The sequence below is a fragment of the Symphalangus syndactylus genome, chromosome 2 (assembly GCF_028878055.3).
Source record: "Symphalangus syndactylus isolate Jambi chromosome 2, NHGRI_mSymSyn1-v2.1_pri, whole genome shotgun sequence".
Classification (NCBI taxonomy): Eukaryota; Metazoa; Chordata; class Mammalia; order Primates; family Hylobatidae; genus Symphalangus; species Symphalangus syndactylus.
Window position 1 is genome coordinate 147,490,610 of NC_072424.2, and position 19,162 is coordinate 147,509,771.

The 19,162-nt window shown below is 41.2% G+C and overlaps 1 protein-coding gene across 12 annotated transcripts in view; it reads left to right on the plus strand.

Annotated features, from left to right (window-relative positions):
- FAM120B (family with sequence similarity 120 member B) overlaps nt 1–19,162 on the plus strand; it is a 103,676-nt gene that overhangs the window by 17,312 nt on the left and 67,202 nt on the right. For all 12 annotated transcript variants that reach the window (XR_010117273.1, XR_008655414.2, XM_063624002.1 and 9 more), the window contains one exon: nt 5,899–6,000. Coding sequence is in view for 10 of the 12 variants with exons in the window: in XM_063624002.1 (XP_063480072.1) it covers nt 5,899–6,000 (102 nt within the window). In the remaining 2 variants the exon portion in view is untranslated. The remainder of the gene's footprint in view (nt 1–5,898; nt 6,001–19,162) is intronic.

Below are 19,162 nucleotides of genomic sequence, written 5' to 3' on the forward strand. Positions count from 1 at the left end.
GGGCTCGGGGTAGTGGGGTTATTTAAATCCAGTTTTTGTTAGATTCCTGTAGCGCTACCCAGCGTGCACTGCTTTCTCCCATACATACTGCAAGAGTTCACCGCTGTGACCTAAGGAAGCAGACATGAGAAAGATGTTTAAGCTGATTTAAAAACAGAAATAAAGAACCTGTGTGATAAACTCTGGAGCCAAATGTTATTTAAATCATTTTTTAAAATTTATTTTTCTTACGCGCTCTCTACCCACATTCTTTCTTAACATGGATGTTTGCACATTGACTCTAATGATGGAAAAAAGAGATCTTCCTCATGAAAACATTTTTACATTAAATAATAATATTGGAATTATTTTCAGACTATTTCATTAAAATATAAACTTCACTAACCTAAATTTCACACTTTGTTAATGTAATGTATTTAGGACCAAGTGGATAACTTTATTAGATAACCACATAAACAGGAAAAACCATTCACATTGAACTTGTCTTCATGGTTGATCTTTAGTTTTTTTCTTTCTCCCTCAACTTTTTGGCTTTCTACATGAAGTTTACGTTACTAAGATATGAAAATAAAATGCTGTTTTTGCTGATTTATATATGATGATAATAATGAAGTGTATCCTATGTTATTTGTTTGACTTAGTTTATGATCCCATTTGTATTTGAAAATGTTGTGTATTTTACAGTTGTTGAGTAGAGTGTTCTGTAAATGTCAGCAGTGTTAGTAAGGTTATTCCAAGTCTTTTACTGATTTTCTGTCTACTTGTTCTTAGTTCCCAGGAGAAAACGGTTAAAAACTCCAGCTCTTACTGTGGATTTGTCTATTTATTCCTTCAGTTCTGTCAGTTTTTGCTTTAGGTATTTTGAAACTCTGTTGTTAGGTGCATATACGTTGAGAACTGTTATGTTTCTTAATGAATCGACCCTTTTAATAGGAGAGTTCACTTTTAAAAACATGGTAATACCCTTTGTCCTAAAGTTGTCTTTGTTTTATTGTAATATAGTCACTCCAGTATTCTTACTGTTAATGTTTGCACGATATGGTATTTTTTCTGTCCTTTTAAACTATTTCTTAACATCTAAAGTGCATCTCTTTTAAAAACAGCATGTCCAGTGTCAGTCTCTCTTTTAATTGGAATGTTCACACTGAATGTAACTTTTGGTGTAATTAGGGCTCACTCTTCCGTTTTGCTCTTTGTTCTTTTTTTCCCACATTATTTTCTCATTTTCATACTTCTTTTGGATTAGTTTAATAATTTTTAGTATTGTGTTTTATGCACTCATTTGGATTATTAGATTTACCTTTTTTTAAAAAAAAAGTAGTTGGCCAGGCACAGTAGCTCACGCCTGTAATCCTAGCACTTTGGGAGGCCGAGGCAGGCGGATCACCTGAGGTCAGGAGTTTGAGACCAGCCTGGCCAACATGGTGAAACCCTGTCTCTACTAAAAGTACAGATACTAGCTGGGCGTGATGGCAGACGCCTGTAATCCCAGCTACTCGGGAGGCTGAGGCAGGAGAATTGCTTGAGCCCAGGAGACAGAGGTTGCAGTGAGCCAAGGTCACACCATTACACTCCAGCCTGGGGACAAGATGGGGACAAGAGTGATACTTCGTCTCAAAAAAAAAAAGTGGTTGATCTGGGGTCTGTTAGATTGGTGCAAAAGTAATTGCGGTTTTTGCAATTTTAATATCTTTAACGTCACCATTTACTATCAAATAATATACCATGTTACTAGCAATGTAAAAACCTTCTAACTGTGTATTTTCATTCTCCCCAACATTTTTGCTACTGTCATTTTAGGTCTTGTACATATATGTATTTTTTAAATTTGAAATAATTACAGATTCACAGGAAGTTGCAAGAATAGTACGTAGTTTCCCATGTACCTTTCACTCAGATTCCTCCAAAGATGACATCTTATATAATGTAATATCAAAGCCAGAAAGTTAACATCAGGTACAATGCTAACTAAACTGCAGACCTTATTCATTTGTGCCATTTTTTACATGCATGCATTTATGTGTGTGGGTGTGTAGGTCTGTGCAAAGATCCTGCAGCTACCCCACAGCCAAGATACAGAGCTGGTTTGTTAGCACTCCCTCCATGTGCCCCTATGTCCTGACAGTCTTTCTTCCCCCCATTCCTGTCCTCTGGCAACTGCGAATCTGTTTTTCGTCTCTATGTTCTTGTTCATTTCAGAATGTTATATAAATGGCAGCATACAATATGTAACCTTTGGAGATTATGCATATGTTTTAAACCCTGTAATACATGAGGGGTTGGCACACTTTTTCTGTGAAGGATCAGATAATAATAAATATTGTAGGTTTTGAGGGCTCCCTCCACAGTCCCCGTCACAACTACCCAATCCTGCTATTGTAGTGCAAGAGCAGCCATAGACAACGTGTATATGAATGAGTGTGTCTGTGTGCCAGGAAGCCTTTATTCAATTTTCCCATGTGACAGAACTTGAATTTTATTTTATTGATTTATTTTTTTTTTAGAGACAGAGCCTCACTCTGTTGCCCAGGCTGGAGTGCAGTGGCACCATCACAGCTCACTGCAGCCTTCAACTCCAAGGCTGAAGGGATCCTCCTCCCTCAGCCTCTTGAGTAACTGAGATGACAGGCATGCGCCACCACACTCGGCTAATTTTTAAATATTCTTTTTTTGAAGAGATAGGATCTCGCTATGTTACCTAGGCTGGTCTCAAACTCCTGACCTCAAGAGATCCCCCACGTCAGCCTCCCAAAGTGTTGGGATTACAGATGTGAGTTACCGCACCAGGCCAAAACTTGAATTTTTTTTTTTTGAGATGGAGTCTTGCTCTGTCGCCCAGACTGGAGTGCAGTGGCATGATCTCGGCTCACTGCAAGCTCCGCCTCCTGGGTTCATGCCATTCTCCTGCCTCAGCCTCCCGAGTAGCTGGGACTACAGGCAGCCGCCACCATGCTCGGCTAATTTTTTGTATTTTTAGTAGAGATGGGGTTTCACTGTGTTAGCCAGGATGATCTCGATCTCCTGACCTTGTGATCCACCCGCCTCAGCCTCCCAAAGTGCTGGGATTACAGGCGTGAGCCACCGTGCCCGGCCAACTTGAATTTTAGAGAGTATAATTTTCAGGAGTCACAAAATGTTCTTAAAAACATTTTTTTCCAACCATCAAAAAATATGAAAACGTTATTAGTTTTCAGACTGTATAAAAGCAGGCAGATTTGACCCATGAGCTGGTAGTTTGCCAATTTCCACTTTAAATTATAGGCTTTATATACACTGCACATGCAGGCTGCTCCGGTGAGTCCATGAGTGAGTGGGGAGTGAGTGGGAAGCCAGGACATGACCGTGTTGCTGTAGGCTTTATACACACCGCACACGCAGGCTGCTCCGGTGAGTCCGGTGAGCGAGTGGGGAGTGAGTGGGAAGCCAGGACATGACCATACACTGCTGTAGGTTTTATACATACTGCACACTTAGCACTATAATACATTAAAAAAATATTTCTTTCCTCAACAATAAATTAACCTTAACTTACTGTAACTTTTTTACTTTATAAACTTTTAAATTTATTTAACTTTTTGACTCTTGTAATCAACACCTAACTTAAAATACAAACACATTATACAACTGGACAAAAAATTCTTTATATCATTCTATAAGCCTTTTTCTATTAGAAAAATTTTTAACTCTACCTCCTGAATTCATACTTTAGAAATTTTTAATTTTTTTAAACTGCTTTGTTAAAAGCTCAGACACAAGCACACACATTAGTCTAGGACTCCACGGGGTCAGATCATCAAGGCTTTACCAGAAATGTGTATGCAGTCCGTCACTAACCGAATCATCGTTTATGCAGTACGGGACTATATTTCATCTTTCTTTGGGGGATATAGTTTTGCTGCATATAGAATTTTAGGTCATTCTGTATTTTCTCCTGGCTTGTGTAGTTTCTCATGAGACAACAAGGCTCATCTTTATCATTGTTCCCCATGTGTAATGTGGCTTTTCTCCTCTGGCTGTCTTTACAATTCCTCTCCTGTTTGCTGGATTTTGAGTAAGGTTCACTCTGCCCCCTTCATGGGATTCTTGAGCTTCCTAAATCTATGGGTTTCTATTTCCTATCGAATTTGGAAAAAATGAGCGTTTTTTTAAAGAAGATTTTGTCTTTCTCAATCTCTTTTGCCTCTTCCTCTGGGCCATTTGTTGACTTCCTCCTACAGGATCCACATAGTTTTGCTTATTTTCGTGTCTAGCGTTTTTTGATTGTACGCTAGAACATTTTGGATACTAAAAAGAGTGTAGTTTAGTTCTGTCAGACAGTTACTCTACCTGCTCCTTCCGAGACATGCCTTTAAACTTCATTAGGCTGTGTCCATTGTGGCTTTTACTTTACAGCTAAGCACAGCCCTACTCCTAAGACAGGGCTTTCTGGGCTCTCACCAGAGTGCCCAAGGTGTGGGACGAGGTCTCTTCATGTTTGCTGGTGGTGGAAACTCCACTGTCTTCAAGCCCAATGCAAGCTCCATTGGTTGGCCAGCCCCAGGACCTTGCCTGGCTTCTGTGAGTCTTACCCTATACCCCTATAGCTCTCTCTTCAGCCAGAGTGTAAAGGGCACTTGCCGTCTGCACACTGCCCTGCTCTCTGGTGCTCTGTCCTGCAGATCGTGGCCTCAATAGTCTTGATCTCCAGTCTCTGTCTCCTCATCTGAGGAACTACCTCCCTCACTAGGATATAGTCTGGACAGTGCCTATGGGCACAAAATTGGCGTGATAGAGGGTTGTTTCCCTTCTGTCTGGGATAACAATCTGGCACTGCCCATTGTCCATCACATGAATGCAGTTGCTAGAACCGTTTCTTCAGTTCTAGTGTTGATGGTAGGAAGGCTGGTCAGTGGCTCTGCGCATTCACAAACGACCACCCCCACTGTCCCCTGCTCAGTGGCTGTGCTCTATCACAGCCACCCCCACAGTCCTGTGGCGTCACAGGTACTGATAATGCCAACTGCAAAGTCGAGTGCTGGAGTGATTCATGTTCCTTTTTTACTGACTTTTTTTTTTCTTAGAAGATTTGGAGATGTTCTCTTTATCCTGTGTTTAGCAAATCTCTGTTGTCTCAGTTCTCTTCTGGAACTGCTGTGAAATGCAGGTGGGGCTTCCTGGATTGATACTGTCTTTCTTCATCTTTTGATTCCTGTTTTTGTCTTTTTGTTCTACATTAAGGGAACATCTCTCCACTTCATTTCTCAGCTCTTTTATAGAAAAGTGTCCCCGCTTCTTCTCATCATCAAGGCCTGCTTCCCCCAGCCCTGGATCAAGCCCACTGCCTCTCTCTGCCCCTCATCGAAGCCCTCTGCCCAACTTGACCAGCTGTCTGACTGATGATCACCTTTGTGCTGGGATGCCTGGCATCTAGGGACACCACCTCTTCTTCCCTTCCCCATTAAGCACCTGCTCTCTGCTGACCTCCTCCCTTCAGAGTTCCTCAGTTACACCCACTGTCTTCTTTACCTGGTCTTGCTTTAAAAAACTGTATCCATGTTGACTGTCAGATTCCAGCAGTTTTCTTTAAGTGTTTTCTGGAACAGTGTGAGGGGAGTAGGGAGGAAGGACATTGTAGGAGTCGTTAACATGGCAAACTCTCTCTCCCATATTATTGTTTACTTACCCAGATTATCCTGAGGATTTCGTCGGTTCCACAGCGTATGGTTCTTGATGGAATGAACAGATTACTCTCAGATTGGGGGATAAGAAATTAATTGTTGGATAACTAAGGTTACTCAGTCATCTTGGATTTGAGAGGTTACCTTTGAATTGGCCACCTGGGCAGAGCTGGGTCTGTGACACCGTGAGCCTGGCAGTGCATGCTCTCATGCATCTACTGACCCAACTCTTTTTCTTCAGATGTCGCCAGCACCTGCCCGGCTGTCAAGGAGTGGTTTGTGTATCCTGGGAACCCACTGAGGCACCCGGACCTCGTCAGGCCACTGCAGATGACCATTCCAGGTACAGGCAGCCTTTCTTTAAATGAACCACAGATCTTTCCATTCTATGATAAAAGTCTAAGAATGCATCAGTTATGGAAAGCATCTTTTACCAGAACTGCACAAATACTAGTTTTTATTTAAACCCTTGGCTCATGATTAATGTATCCATCTAATAAAGTCCCAAAATAATGGAAGGATGATGCTGTGGCAGGTTTACCCCGGACCATCTGCAGCGGTGCTCTGCCTCTTTCTCCATCTACCCTGGTCCAGGTCCACAGCAGTGGAGAGATAAAAGAGACAGAAGGATGGCTGTGGTCAGCTCATGTTGCTGCCACAGCCCCAGTGCCTGACGTCTAGTTGTTGCTTGGTAGACGTCCACGGAGTTTAACAGGATAGATTCTTGATATTTTGCTTGAATCAACAATCTTACCTTCACCCCACCACTGAAAGCATATTTTGATGAGTTCTGGCACCAGAAAGAGAAGATAAAGGAGGGTTATTTTAACTGGAAAAAAGGTTATATTTTCATGAGTAGTATCTTAAAATTTAATGAGAGGTAAGGAAAAACAAAGTTCACCTACAGATTAGCTGAAGTATATCCAAAGAGCAGCCTTTCTTTCTGTGAGTTCGTAGTATCTGAAACAGGTCAGGAATGTACAAGTGTCAGGGTAGGGTTCTACATACAAACAGTTAAGGAAGAGGAGGCTAAGCTTCAGAGTTTATTTTTAGTGGCTCATGTCATTGTTTCACAGAACAAATACTTTCCTACAGTTTTGCTATTCCATTTTCATATGCATTAAATTCTCTGGTGTCACTATTATTTTCCATCACATGAACCTGTAATTTACCAAGTATGGATCTGAGCATTATAATTGGTTTTTAAATAAATGGAATTGTATTGAGAGAGAAGTTGAGAAAAGCTATTGTAGGGAGTGTTTCCTTATTCTGTTAATCATAGACTAAAACCTTAAAAGTACTTATCAGAGAAACATAATTAAAATGCATTGACATTTCTTTTTACAGTAAGGAGCATTTTTTTAAAGGATAGCCAAAATAATTTTCCAAAAATGTTTTATTATATATGTAATTTTCATCTTATAGTATCTTTCCAAATATAATATGGAAAATGACTATTACATCTCTCTTCATTGTTTGAATTAAAGAAAACATTTGACCGTTCGTCATTGTGTCGAGTTAATTTTAAAGGCCACTCTATATAATGTTTTAATAAATTCCAGAAACTGTATAAGTATTAGAGAGACTACTTCAGAGCTTGTGAAAACATCCTCTGTTGCACTCCTAGAGTGGGAAAGCATGTGTGTAGCACCGTGGACCACACGTTGGGTTCTCTTCTGGAAGGAGCTCCGGAAGCCTGTGCCCCCTACATGGAGGGCCATGTCTCAAACACACTCATTCTCACAGCTATTACTCTAGAATTGGATTTGAACTTTTATACGGAGGGCCACGTCTCAGACACATTCATTTCCACAGCTATTGCTCTAGAAATTGGATTTGAATTTTTATATGGAGGGCCACGTCTCAAACACACTCATTTCCACAGCTATTACTCTAGACATAGGATCTGAATTTTTATTCCAGATTATTTCAGTGGTGACTCCTTATTTACACTTGCATTAATGATGATAATTAAAAAGACAAGATTTTAAATTTTAAATGCTTTCAGTATCTATGAGGAATATTGCCAAATGATTTTAGACAAAAATGGAAAACAGAGCATCCAATTTCCTCTCACGTATTCACATGAATACAACATACAATTAAAAACAGATCAGCCGGGTGGGGTGGGGTTGGGGGGGCTCATGCCTGTAATCCCAGCACTTTGGGAGGCCGTGGCAGGTGGGTCACCTGAGATCAGGAGTTTGAGACCAGCCTGGCCAACATGGTGAAACTCTGTCTCTACTAAAAATACAAAAATTAGCCGGGTGTAGTGGTGGGCATCTGTAATCTCAGCTACTCAGGAGGCTGAGGCAGGAGAATTGCTGGAACCCTGGAGGCGGAGTTTGCAGTGAGCCGAGATCACGCCACTGCACTCCAGCCCGGGCAACAACAGCAAGACTCCACCTCAAAAAAAAAAGTGAGATCCTGCCTATGGGCCCTCCCCTTCTACCTGTCAGGAAAACCTGCAAAAGGTTCTTGTCGCACCATTAGAACCAGTTTTTCCTAAATGATACCCATACCTGATTTTCCTTGTTCTTCTAAGACAGTTTTAATTAGGGTGATCTCATAAGTGCTACATTTTCTGTGAGTTTTTCAATATAGTGGCCCATGTTCTTTTTTTTTAAAGGCTTTTTCCTCTGACAGCACATGTGGTTTAATGCTTGCTTTCCTGAATTGTAGAAATAAAAGGAAATCACAAGTATTTTTCAACAAAGTAGAAGTGAGGCTGAAGGGTGCAGAAAAAAACTATAGAAATTAGTTAAAAATTAGTAAGGGGAAATAATCAAAATTAACGAGCCAGGGAGCAGAAAAAGAAATCTCATTCCTGGGTACTATGGTTTGAATGTTTGTACCCCCGCCCATCCAAATTCCTGTATTGAAAACCTAATCACTAATGTGATGGTATTCGGAGGTGGGGCCTTTGGGAGGGAAAGAGGTGATTAGATGGGATTCCTGCCCTTATAAAAGAGGCCCCTTCTTCCGTGTGAAGGTGCCAATGTGCCATCTGTGAACCAGGAAGCGGGGCCTCACCAGAAACCAACCATGCTGGCACCTTGATCTTAGACTTACAGCCTCCAGAAATTTTCTGCTGTTACAAGCTACCTAATTGATGGTGTTTTGCCATAGCATCTCAGATGGACTAAGACCCTGGTTTGTTTTATTCAGGGAGCTTATTTACATGCTTGTATTTCTGTGGGCCTCATCTTTTTTTTTTTTTTTTTTTCTTTTCTTTTCTTTTCTTTTCTTTTCTTTTTTTTTTTTTTTTTTTTTGAGACAGAGTCTCACTCTGTCGCCCAGGCTGGAGTGCAGTGGCACAATCTCAGCTCACTGCAACCTCCGCCTCCTGAGTAGCTGGGACTACAGGCACGTGCCACCACACCCAGCTGATTTTTGTATTTTTATATTTTTAGTAGAGTCTGGGTTTCGCCTTGTTGGCCAGGCTGGTCTCAAACTCCTGGCCGCGAATGATCCTTCCGCTTTTGCCTCCCAAAGTGCTGGGATTACAGGCATGAGCCACTGTCCAGCATATGGGCCACATCTTTACGTGTGTGCATGTGGGAGCATGTATATAGGATATATATACTACATTTCATTTCTTTTACAATATATCAATGGAAGATGATGTTTCTGGTAACACAGCTGAGCTTCCATTTCCCAAACCCAGCTTGTCAAGGTCCTTGATCTGTGCATGTGTGTCTACGCTTTCCCAGCACACTGCCTGCTCTGACTCCTCTTACTCACTTTCCTGACATTCTCCATTCTTTGGCTGGGAGTCTTGGCCCACACCAAAGGCAAGCATTTGAAATTGCCTTTACAGTCTCCAGAATTGGAGATTTGTCAGTTCTTCATTTTCAAAGTGGGTGGCTTTTTTTCTCTTCTAAGTGTCGTTTAAGTTACTTTGAGCATATCCTTATTTTAGAAACCTAGGAAAACTAATGCACACATCTAATTGGTAATTTGTCTATCTTGAAGGACCTTTTTAAAGTGGTGTTCAACAATCAGAAAGCTTGGTATTTCTTGGCTATACACATTTGATTTACCAAAATTGCAGAATATCTTAGAAGATTATTTTACAAAACAAAATGAGGGTAAGTCATACATTTCATGAAAAAAGGACCATGTATTTGATTCAATCTGTCATTGCTATCAAACAGTTGTAGTGGCTTTCTTGTTCACCTCCTCTTACATACATCGTTGAAGGTTTTCATCTGACCCTTGTTGCAAGGTCAGTCAAGAAAGTGTCAACAAGTCTTGGAGGTTTCTGTGAGTGGTAAAAGGAAGCTGGTGTGTGTGTGTGTGCACATGCCCTTAAGGAAGCTGGTGTGTGTGTGTGTGCACATGACCTTAAGGAAGCTGGTCTGTGGGTGTGCGTGTGCCTGCCCTTGGTGAGGCTCTGCTCATGTGGCTGCCAGTGTCTAAAACTGCCCCGACCATCGCAGATCAACATAAATTGGTTAAAATCTCTAAAGCGGTTTTTCACCAACTTGTAAAAAATAGTGTGAACCTTTGTCAAATGTGTTAACAAATTCACATCAGAGTCACAAGAGTTAAATTTTGCATTACTACTTTTTATAGCCACTTTCACTGTTGAATGCATTAGATGGGAGTGGTGTAATGATGTCATTTTTGCAAGCATGAAATTAGAAAACTTATCCATGTAAGTATAGAGTTTGATGTATTGAGATGTAAATGTATTCTGTTTTGTTTATTATGAATGAATTTTTTTGCTTATTATAAATAGGCTTTTGAAGTTTATTCATCTAAAGATTCACTTTGCATGTGCGTAGTCAGGGTTTTTTGAGTTTTTTTTTTTTTTTTTTTTTTAATTTAAGTTCTGGGATACCTGTGCAGAACTTGCAGGATTGTTACAGAGGTATACATGTGCCATAGTGGTTTGCTGCACCTGTCAACCCGTCATCTAGGTTTTAAGCCCCACATGCATTAGGTATTTGTCCTAATGCTGCCCCTCCCCTTGCCCCCAACCCCCCGACAGGACCTGGTGTGTGATGTTCCCCTCCCTGCATCCATGTGCTCTCATTGTTCACCTCCCACTTATGAGTGAGAACATGCGGTGTTTGGTTTTCTATTCTTGTGTTAGTTTGCTGAGAATTATGGTTTCCAGCTTCATCCATGTCCCTGCAAAGGACATGCATGAACTCATTCTTTTTTATGTCTGCATAGTATTCCATGGTGGATATGTGCCACATTTTCTTTATCCAGTCTATCATTGATGGGCATTTGGGTTGGTTCCAAGCCTTGCTATTGTAAATAGTACTGCAGTAAACATACGTGTTCATGTGTCTTTATAGTAGAAAGATTTATACCTTTGGGTATATACCTAGTAATGGGATTGCTGGGTCAGATGGTATTTCTGGTTCTAGACCCTTGAGGAATTGCTACACTGTCTTCCACAATGGTTGAACTAATTTACACTCCCATCAACAGTGTAAAAGCATTCCTATTTCACCACATCCTCACCAGCATAGTTGTTTCCTGACTTTTTAATGATCACCATTCTGACTGGCATGAGATGGTATCTCATTGTGGTTTTAATTTGCATTTCTCTAATGACCAGCGATGTGATGAGCTTTTTTCTTCATATGTTTGTTGGCCGCATAAATGTCTTCTTTTGAGAAGTGTCTGTTCATATCCTTTGTCCACTTTTTGATGGGGTTGTTTTTTTCTTGTAAATTTAAGTTCCTTGTAGATTCTGGATATTAGCCCTGTGTCATATGGATAGATTGCAAAAATTTTCCCCCATTCTGTAGGTTGCCTGTTCACTCTGATGATAGTTTCTTTTGCAGTGCAGAAGCTCTTTAGTTTAATTAGATCCCATTTGTCAATTTTGGCTTTTGTCACAATTGCTTTTGGTGTTTTAGTCATGAAGTCTTTGCCCATGCCTGTGTCCTGAATGGTATTGTCTGGGGTTTTCTTCTAGGGTTTTTATGGTTTTAGGTTTTATATTTAAGTCTTTAATCCATCTTGAGTTAATTTTTGTATAAGGTGTAAGGAAGGGGTCCAGCTTCTGTTTTCTGCTTATAGCTAGCCAGTTTTCCCAGCACCATTTATTAAACAGGGAATCTTTTCCCTGTTGCTTGTTTTTGTCAGTTTTGTCAAAGATCAGATGGTTGTAGATGTGTGGTGTTATTTCTGAGGCCTTTGGTCTATATATCTATCTGTTTTGGTACCAGTACCACGCTGTTTTGGTTACTGTAGCCTTGTAGTATAGTTTGAAGTCAGGTAGCATGATGGCTCCAGCTTTGTTCTTTTTGCTTAAGATTGTCTTGGCTATATGGGCTTTTTGGTTCCATATGAAATTTAGAGTAGTTTTTTCTAATTCTGTGAAGAAAGTCAATGTTAGCTTGATGGGAATAGCAATTGAATCTATAAATTAGTTTGGGCAGTATGGCCATTTTCACGATATTAATTCTTCCTATCCATGAGCATGGAATGTTTTTCCATTTGTTTGTGTCCTCTCTTATTTCCTTGAGCAGTGGTTTGTAGTTCTCCTTGAAGAGGTCCTTCACGTCCTTTGTAAGTTGTATTCCTAGGTATTTTATTCTCTGTGTAGCAATTGTGAATGGGAGTTCACTCATGATTTGGCTGTCTGCTTGTCTATTATTGGTGTATAGGAATGCTTGTGATTTTTGCACATTGATTTTTGTATCCTGAGACTTTGCTGAAGTTGCTTATCACCTTAAGGAGTTTTGGGGCTAAGACAATGGGGTTTTCTAAATATACAATCATGTCATCTGCAAACAGAGACAATTTGATTTTCTCTCTTCCTATTTGAATACCTTTTATTTCTTTTTCTTGCCTGATTGCCCTGGACAGAACTTCCAATACTATGTTGAATCCTTGTCTTGTGCTGGTTTTCCAAGGGAATGTTTCCAGCTTTTGCCCATTCTGTATGATATTGGCTTTGGGTTTGTCATAAATAGCTCTTGTTATTTTAAGATATAGTCCATCAATACCTAGTTTATTGGGAGTTTTTAGCATGAAGCGCTGTTGAATTTTATCAGAGGCCTTTTCTGCATCTATTGAGATAAACATGTGATTTTTGTCATTGGTTCGTTTATGTGATTATGCTTATTAATTTGCATATGTTGAAGCAGGCCTGCATCGTAGGGATGAAGCCGACCTGATCATGGTGGATAAACTTTTTGATGTGCTGCTGGATTTGGTTTGCCATTATTTTATTGAGGATATTCGCATCAATGTTCATCAGGGATATTGGCCTGAAATTTTCTTTTTTTGTTGTGTCTCTGCCAGGTTTTGGTATCAGGATGATGCTGACCTCATAAAATGAGTTAGGGAAGAGTCCCTCATTTTCTATTGTTCGGAATAGTTTCAGAAGGAATGGTACCAGCTCCTCTTTGTACCTCTGGTAGAATTCGGCTGTGAATCCGTCTGGTCCTGGGCTTTTTTTTTGTTGCTAGGTTATTAATTACTGCGTCAATTTTAGAACCTATTATTGGTCCATTCAGGGATTCAACTTCTTCCTGGTTTAGTCTTGGAAGGTGTATGTGTCCAGGAATTTATCCATTTCTTCTAGATTTTCTAGTTTGTGTAGAGGTGTTTATAGTATTCTCTGATGGTAGTTTGTGTTTCTGCGGGATCAGTGGTGATATCCCCTTTATCATTTTTATTGTGTCTCTTTGATTATTCTCTGTTTTCTTATTAGTCTGGCTAGCAGTCTATTTTGTTAATCTTTTCAAAAAAAAAAACCAGCTCCTGGATTCACTGATTTTTTTTTAAGGGTTTTTCATGTCTCTATCTCCTTCAGTTCTGCTCTGATCTTAGTTATTTCTTGTCTTCTGCTAGCTTTTGAATTTGTTTGCTCTTGCTTCTCTAGTTCTTTTAATTGTGATGTTAGGGTGTTGATTTCATATCTTTCCTGCTTTCTGATGTGGGCATTTAGTGCTAGAAATTTCCGTCTTAACACTGCTTCAGCTGTGTCCCAGAGATTCTGGTACGTTGTCTCTTTGTTCTCACTGGTTTCAAATAACTTCTTCATTTCTGCCTTAATTTTGTTATTTACCCAGTAGTCATTCAGGAGCAGGCTGCTTGGTTTCCATGTAGTTGTGCAGTTTTCAGTGAGTTTCTTAATCCTGAGCTCTAATTTGATTGCACTGTGGTCTGAGAGACTGTTTGTTATGATTTCTGTTCTTTTGCGTTTGCTGAGGTGTGTTTTACTTCCATTTATGTGGTTGATTTCAGAATAAGTGCTGTCTGGTGCTGAGAAGAATGTATATTCTGTTGATTTGGGTTGGAGAGTTCTGTAGATGTCTATTACGTCTGCTTGGTCCAGAGTTGAGTTCCAGTCCTGAATATCCTTGTTAATTTTTTGTCTCGTTGATCTAATATTGACAATGGGGTGTTAAAGTCTCCCACTATTATTGTGTGGAAGTCTAAGTCTCTTTGTAGGTCTGTAAGAGCTTGTTTTATGAATCTGGGTGATCCTGTATTGGGTGCATATATATTTAGGATAGCTACCTAGCTACCTCTTCTTGTTGCATTGATCCCTTTACCATTATGTAATACCCTTCTTTGTCTTTTTTGATCTTTGTTGGATTAAAGTCTGTTGTATTAGAGACTAGGATTGCAACCCGCCTTTTTTTTTCTTTCCATTTGGTAAATATTCTGCTATCCCTTTATTTTAAGCCTATGTGTGTCTTTGCACGTGAAATGGGTCTCCTGAATACAGCACACCAGTAGGTCTTGACTCTTTATCCAAATTGCCGGTCTGTGTCTTTTAATTGGGGCATTTCGCGTTTACATTTAAGGTTAATATTGTTATATGTCATCATGATGCTATTTTGCACATTAGTTATTTTGCACATTAGTTGATGCAGTTTCTTCATGGTGTCAATGGTCTTTATTTTTTGGTGTGTTTTTGCAGTGGCTGGTACCAGTTTTTTCTTTCCTTATTTAGTGCTTCCTTCAGGAGCTCTTGTAAGGCAGGCCTGGTGGTAACAAAATCCCTCAGCATTTGCTTGTCTGTAAAGGATTTTATTTCTCCTTTACTTGTGAAACTTAGTTTGGCTGGATATGAAATTCTGAGTTGATTTGCAGAAGAATTTTCTTTATAAAATTGAAGTTTTAAGGGATGTCAGTGTTTTTGCCATTTTTCCAGTTCCAAAGTGATTCCATTCCATTCTAGAAATTTGGAGTATGTAACTTGAAATCCTTAATAAAATTTGGATTCAATTAAAAAAAGAAAGAAAGAAATTCTGAGTTGAAAATTCTTTTCTTTAAGAATGTCAGGGCCAGGCGCGGTGGCTCACACCTGTAATCCCAGCACTTTGGGAGGCCGGATCATGAGGTCAAGAGATTGAGACCGTCCTGGCTAATATGGTGAAACCTTGTCTCTACTAAAAATACAAAAAATTAGCCAGGGGTTGTGGCACGCACCTGTAGTCCCAGCTACTTGGGAGGCTGAGGCAGGAGAATCACTTGAGCCCAGGAGGCAGAGCTTGCAGTGAGCTGAGATCGTGCCACTGCACTCCAGCCTGGATGACAGAGCGAGACTCCATCTCAAAAAAAAAAATGTTGGATATTGGCCCCCCACTCTTTTGTGGCTTGTAGGGTTTCTGCAGAGAGATCTGCTGTTAGTCTGATGGGCTTCCCTTTGTAGGTAACCTGACCTTTCTCTCTGGCTGCCCTTAACATTTTTTCCTTCATTTCAACTGTGGAGAATCTGAAAATTAGGTGTCTTAGGGTTGCTCTTCTCAAGGAGTATCTTATTGGTGTTCTCTGTATTTCCTGAATTTGAATGTTGGTTTCTCTTATTACGTTGGGGAAGTTCTCCTGGATAATATCTAAAGTGTGTTTTCCAACTTGGTTCTGTTCTCCCCATCTCTTTCAGGTACACCAATCAATCGTAGGTTTGGTCTTTTCACATAGTCCCATATTTCTTGGAGGCTTTGTTCGTTCCTTTTCATTCTTTTTTCTCTAATCTTGTTTTCACACCTTATTTCAGTAAGTTGATCTTCAATCTATGATATCCTTTCTTCAGCTTGATTGATTTGGCTATTGATACTTAGGTGTGCTTCACGAAGTTCTCGTGCTGTGTTTTTCAGCTCCATCAGGTCATTTATGTTCTTCTCTGAACAGGTTATTCCAGTTAGCAGTTCCTGTAAGGTGTTCATCAAGGTTCTTAGCTTCCTTGCATTGGGTTAGAACATGCGCCTTTAGCTCAGAGGAGTTTGTTATTACCCGTCTTCTGAAGCCGAGTTCTGTCAGTTCATGAAACTCATTCTCTCTGTCCAGTTTTGTGCCCTTGCTGGAGAGGAGTTGCGATCATTTAGAGAAGAGGCATTCTGGTTTTTGTAATTTTCAGCATTTTTGTGCTGGTTTTTTCTCATCTTCATGGATTTATCTATCCTTGATCTGTAAGGCTGATGACCTTTGGATGGGGTTTTTGTGTAGGTGTCCTTTTTGTTAATGTTGATGCTGTTACTTTGTTAGTTTTTCTTGCAACTGGCCCCTCTTCTGCAGGTCTGCTACAGTTTGCTGGAGGTCCACTCTATACCCTGTTTGCCTGGTATCACCAGCGGAGGCTGCAGAACAGCAAATATTGCTGCCTGCTTCTTCCTGTGGAAGCTTCCTCCTAGAGGAGCACCGACCAGATGCCAGCCGGAGGTCTCCTGTATGAGGTGTCTGTCAACCTCTGCTGGGAGGTCTCTCCCAGTCAGGAGGCATGGGGAGGAGGGACCCATTGAGGAGGCAGTCTGTCCCTCAGCAGAGCTCGAGTGCTGTGCTGGGAGAAACCTCCTTGCCAGGATTTGCTGCTGCTCTCTGCAGAGCTGGCAGGCAGGAACGTTTAAGTCCACTGAAGCTGCACCCACAGCAGCCCCTTCCCCCAGGTGTTCTGTCCCAGGGAGATGGGATTTTTATCTATAAGCCCCTGACTGGGGCTGCTGCCTTTCTATCAGAGATGCCCTACCCAGTGAGGAGGAATCTAGAGAGGTAGTCTGGCCACAACCACTTTGCTGCACTGTGGTGAGTTCCGCCCAGTCCAAACTTCCCAGCCTCCCAGCACTGTCAGGGGAAAACCGCCTACCAAGCCTCAGTAATGGCAGATGCCCTTCCCCCCACCAAGCTCGATCATCCCAGGTGGACTTCAGACTGCTGTGCTGGCAGTGAGAATGTCAAGCCAGTGGTCCTTAGCTTGCTGGGCTGCATGGAAATGGGACCCGCTGAGTGAGACCACTTGGCTCCCTGGCTTCAGCCCCCTTTCCAGGGGAGTGACAGTTCTGTCTTGCAGGGGTTCCAGGCACCACTGGGGTACAAAAAAAAACTCCTGCAGCTAGCTCGGTGTCTGCCCAAACAGCTGCCCAGTTTTGTGCTTGAAACCCAGGGCCCTGATTGTGTAGACGTACGAGGGAATCTCCTGATCTGCGGATTGCAAAAACTGTGGGAAAAGCATAGGATCTGGGCTGGATAGCACCATCCCTCATGGCTTCCCTTGGCTGGGTGAGAGAGGTCTCCAGCTCCTTGCACTTTCTGGGTGAGGCGGCACCCCACCCTGCTTCTGCTCACCCTCCATGGGCTGTACCCACTGCCTAACTAGTCCCATTGAGATGAACTGGGTACCTCAGTTGGAAATGCAGAAATCACCAGCCTTCTGCGTTGGAATCGCTGGGAGCTGCAGACCAGAGCTGTTCTTATTTGGCCATCTTGCCAGATCTCCAGTATTTTCAGTTCATGGATTGATTACGATCATAGCCATGACATGACCACAAGGTCCCACAATAGGCCGTCTGCAGGCTGAGGAGCAAGGAGAGCCAGTCCAAGTCCCAAAACTGAAGACCTTGGAGTCCAATATTCGAGGGCAGGAAGCATCCAGCATGGGAGAAAGATGTAGGCTGAGAGGTCAGGACTGTGTCTCCAGTTTTCTGAGTTTTTTTGTTTGGTTTTTTTGTTTTTTGTTTTTTCCTTTTGGTCAGGAATGATCTACCAACAGACAATGCTAAATAAATACTCACTTAAATTGAACTTGTGAATTCAAGCTTTCACAAATGATCTGAGCTATAAGATATACGCAAGTTAATTCAAGGAGTTTCACTTCTTACATCCTGAAAATAGACACAAGCCAGGCAGTTTTATGTTTTTATTAACCCTAGGAATATGCAAGGAAAATAACCTTAAAATAACTCAAAAACCTACCTATTAAAAAATGTATTTCCATTTAAAAAGCACATATAAGTGCCATGGCTTAGCATCCAGCATGCCTTTCACTCTTCTGTGTTTGTAGCTGTAGAAACAGCAATGGGGCACTCTGGAGGTGCGTTCACAACTCTCCCCCAGGGCCAAGTCCTCCAGACACCTCTCAGGACAGCCTTCAGAGCTTCCCACCATAGAACTGCCTCCTTTGCCTGCTCTTCTGCATTTCCCCCTGGGGCTTGGTCCCTCCTGAAAAGACCCTGAGGCTGTCCTGTCCATCTATTCACACAAAACCTTTTACCAAATTGTGTACTGGGGTTTTTGAAGCTGATGCATTTTAGAAGTGATGCTGGTGGGTGACCTGGGGACCAGATTGCTTGTTTTGGTCTCTAAGTTCTTGTTGGAAACATCTCAGCTGCCCATGAGGCTCTGGGTGAAACATGAGGGCCACCTTCAATCTTTATTGGCAAAGTCTTATCTTTATACAAGACCTAGATGACTGGATGGGTGTGGATGGAGTCCTCTTACACACCAGATAAAGTTTGAGTTGCCCTCCCCTGCGTTGGTCTGCCTTCCAATTCTGATGCAAGTACATTTCCTTTAAACTGAAATTACTTACTAACAATTCCCTTGCATCGCAACCCTCCTGAGTTATCACACCTGAGTTAGCCATTCTTTTTAGAGAGTTTACCACTAGAAGAGAAGTGATCTAAATGATCCTCCAAAAACATCCACAACCTCCCCTGGGTAAGAGGATGCCTGGAAACCTGTCAGCTGAGAAATAAACCTCTGTATGGCTAGGAGGAGCTAACATTTTACCGCATTTATGAAAAGAAGTAACTATGTAATTAAAGCCTTTTTGTAGAGTGGTCAGAGGACTTCTGCATATTCTGAGGATGTTCCGTTCTGGCAGTAGCATTAAAAGACAATAACCTTGGAGTATATTATCTTCCATTAAATACCTGCAAGTTCTGGAGAGAGCTATGGAGATATCTTATCTCCTAAATTAGTATTCACGTAGGCATTCAATAAATATTTCTTGGCAAAATATTGATTGAATTTAGGATGAAAATTTTTTATATTAAAGAAATTTATGAGGACATTTTTCCTACTCTGGTGATTTTCTATAATCTATTATATCATTAGAACCCTCAAGAGCCAATTTCTTTATTGTTGGCAAGTTACTTGTTTTCTGTGTGTAAATGATTTTGTAGCCTTTTTGTTGAAACTCAGCAGCCGAATCACCTGGCTGGTGTGTTAAAACACAGATTGCTGGGCCCTACCCCTAGAATTTCTGATTGCGTGAGTCTAGGGTGGGACTGAAGAATTTGCAT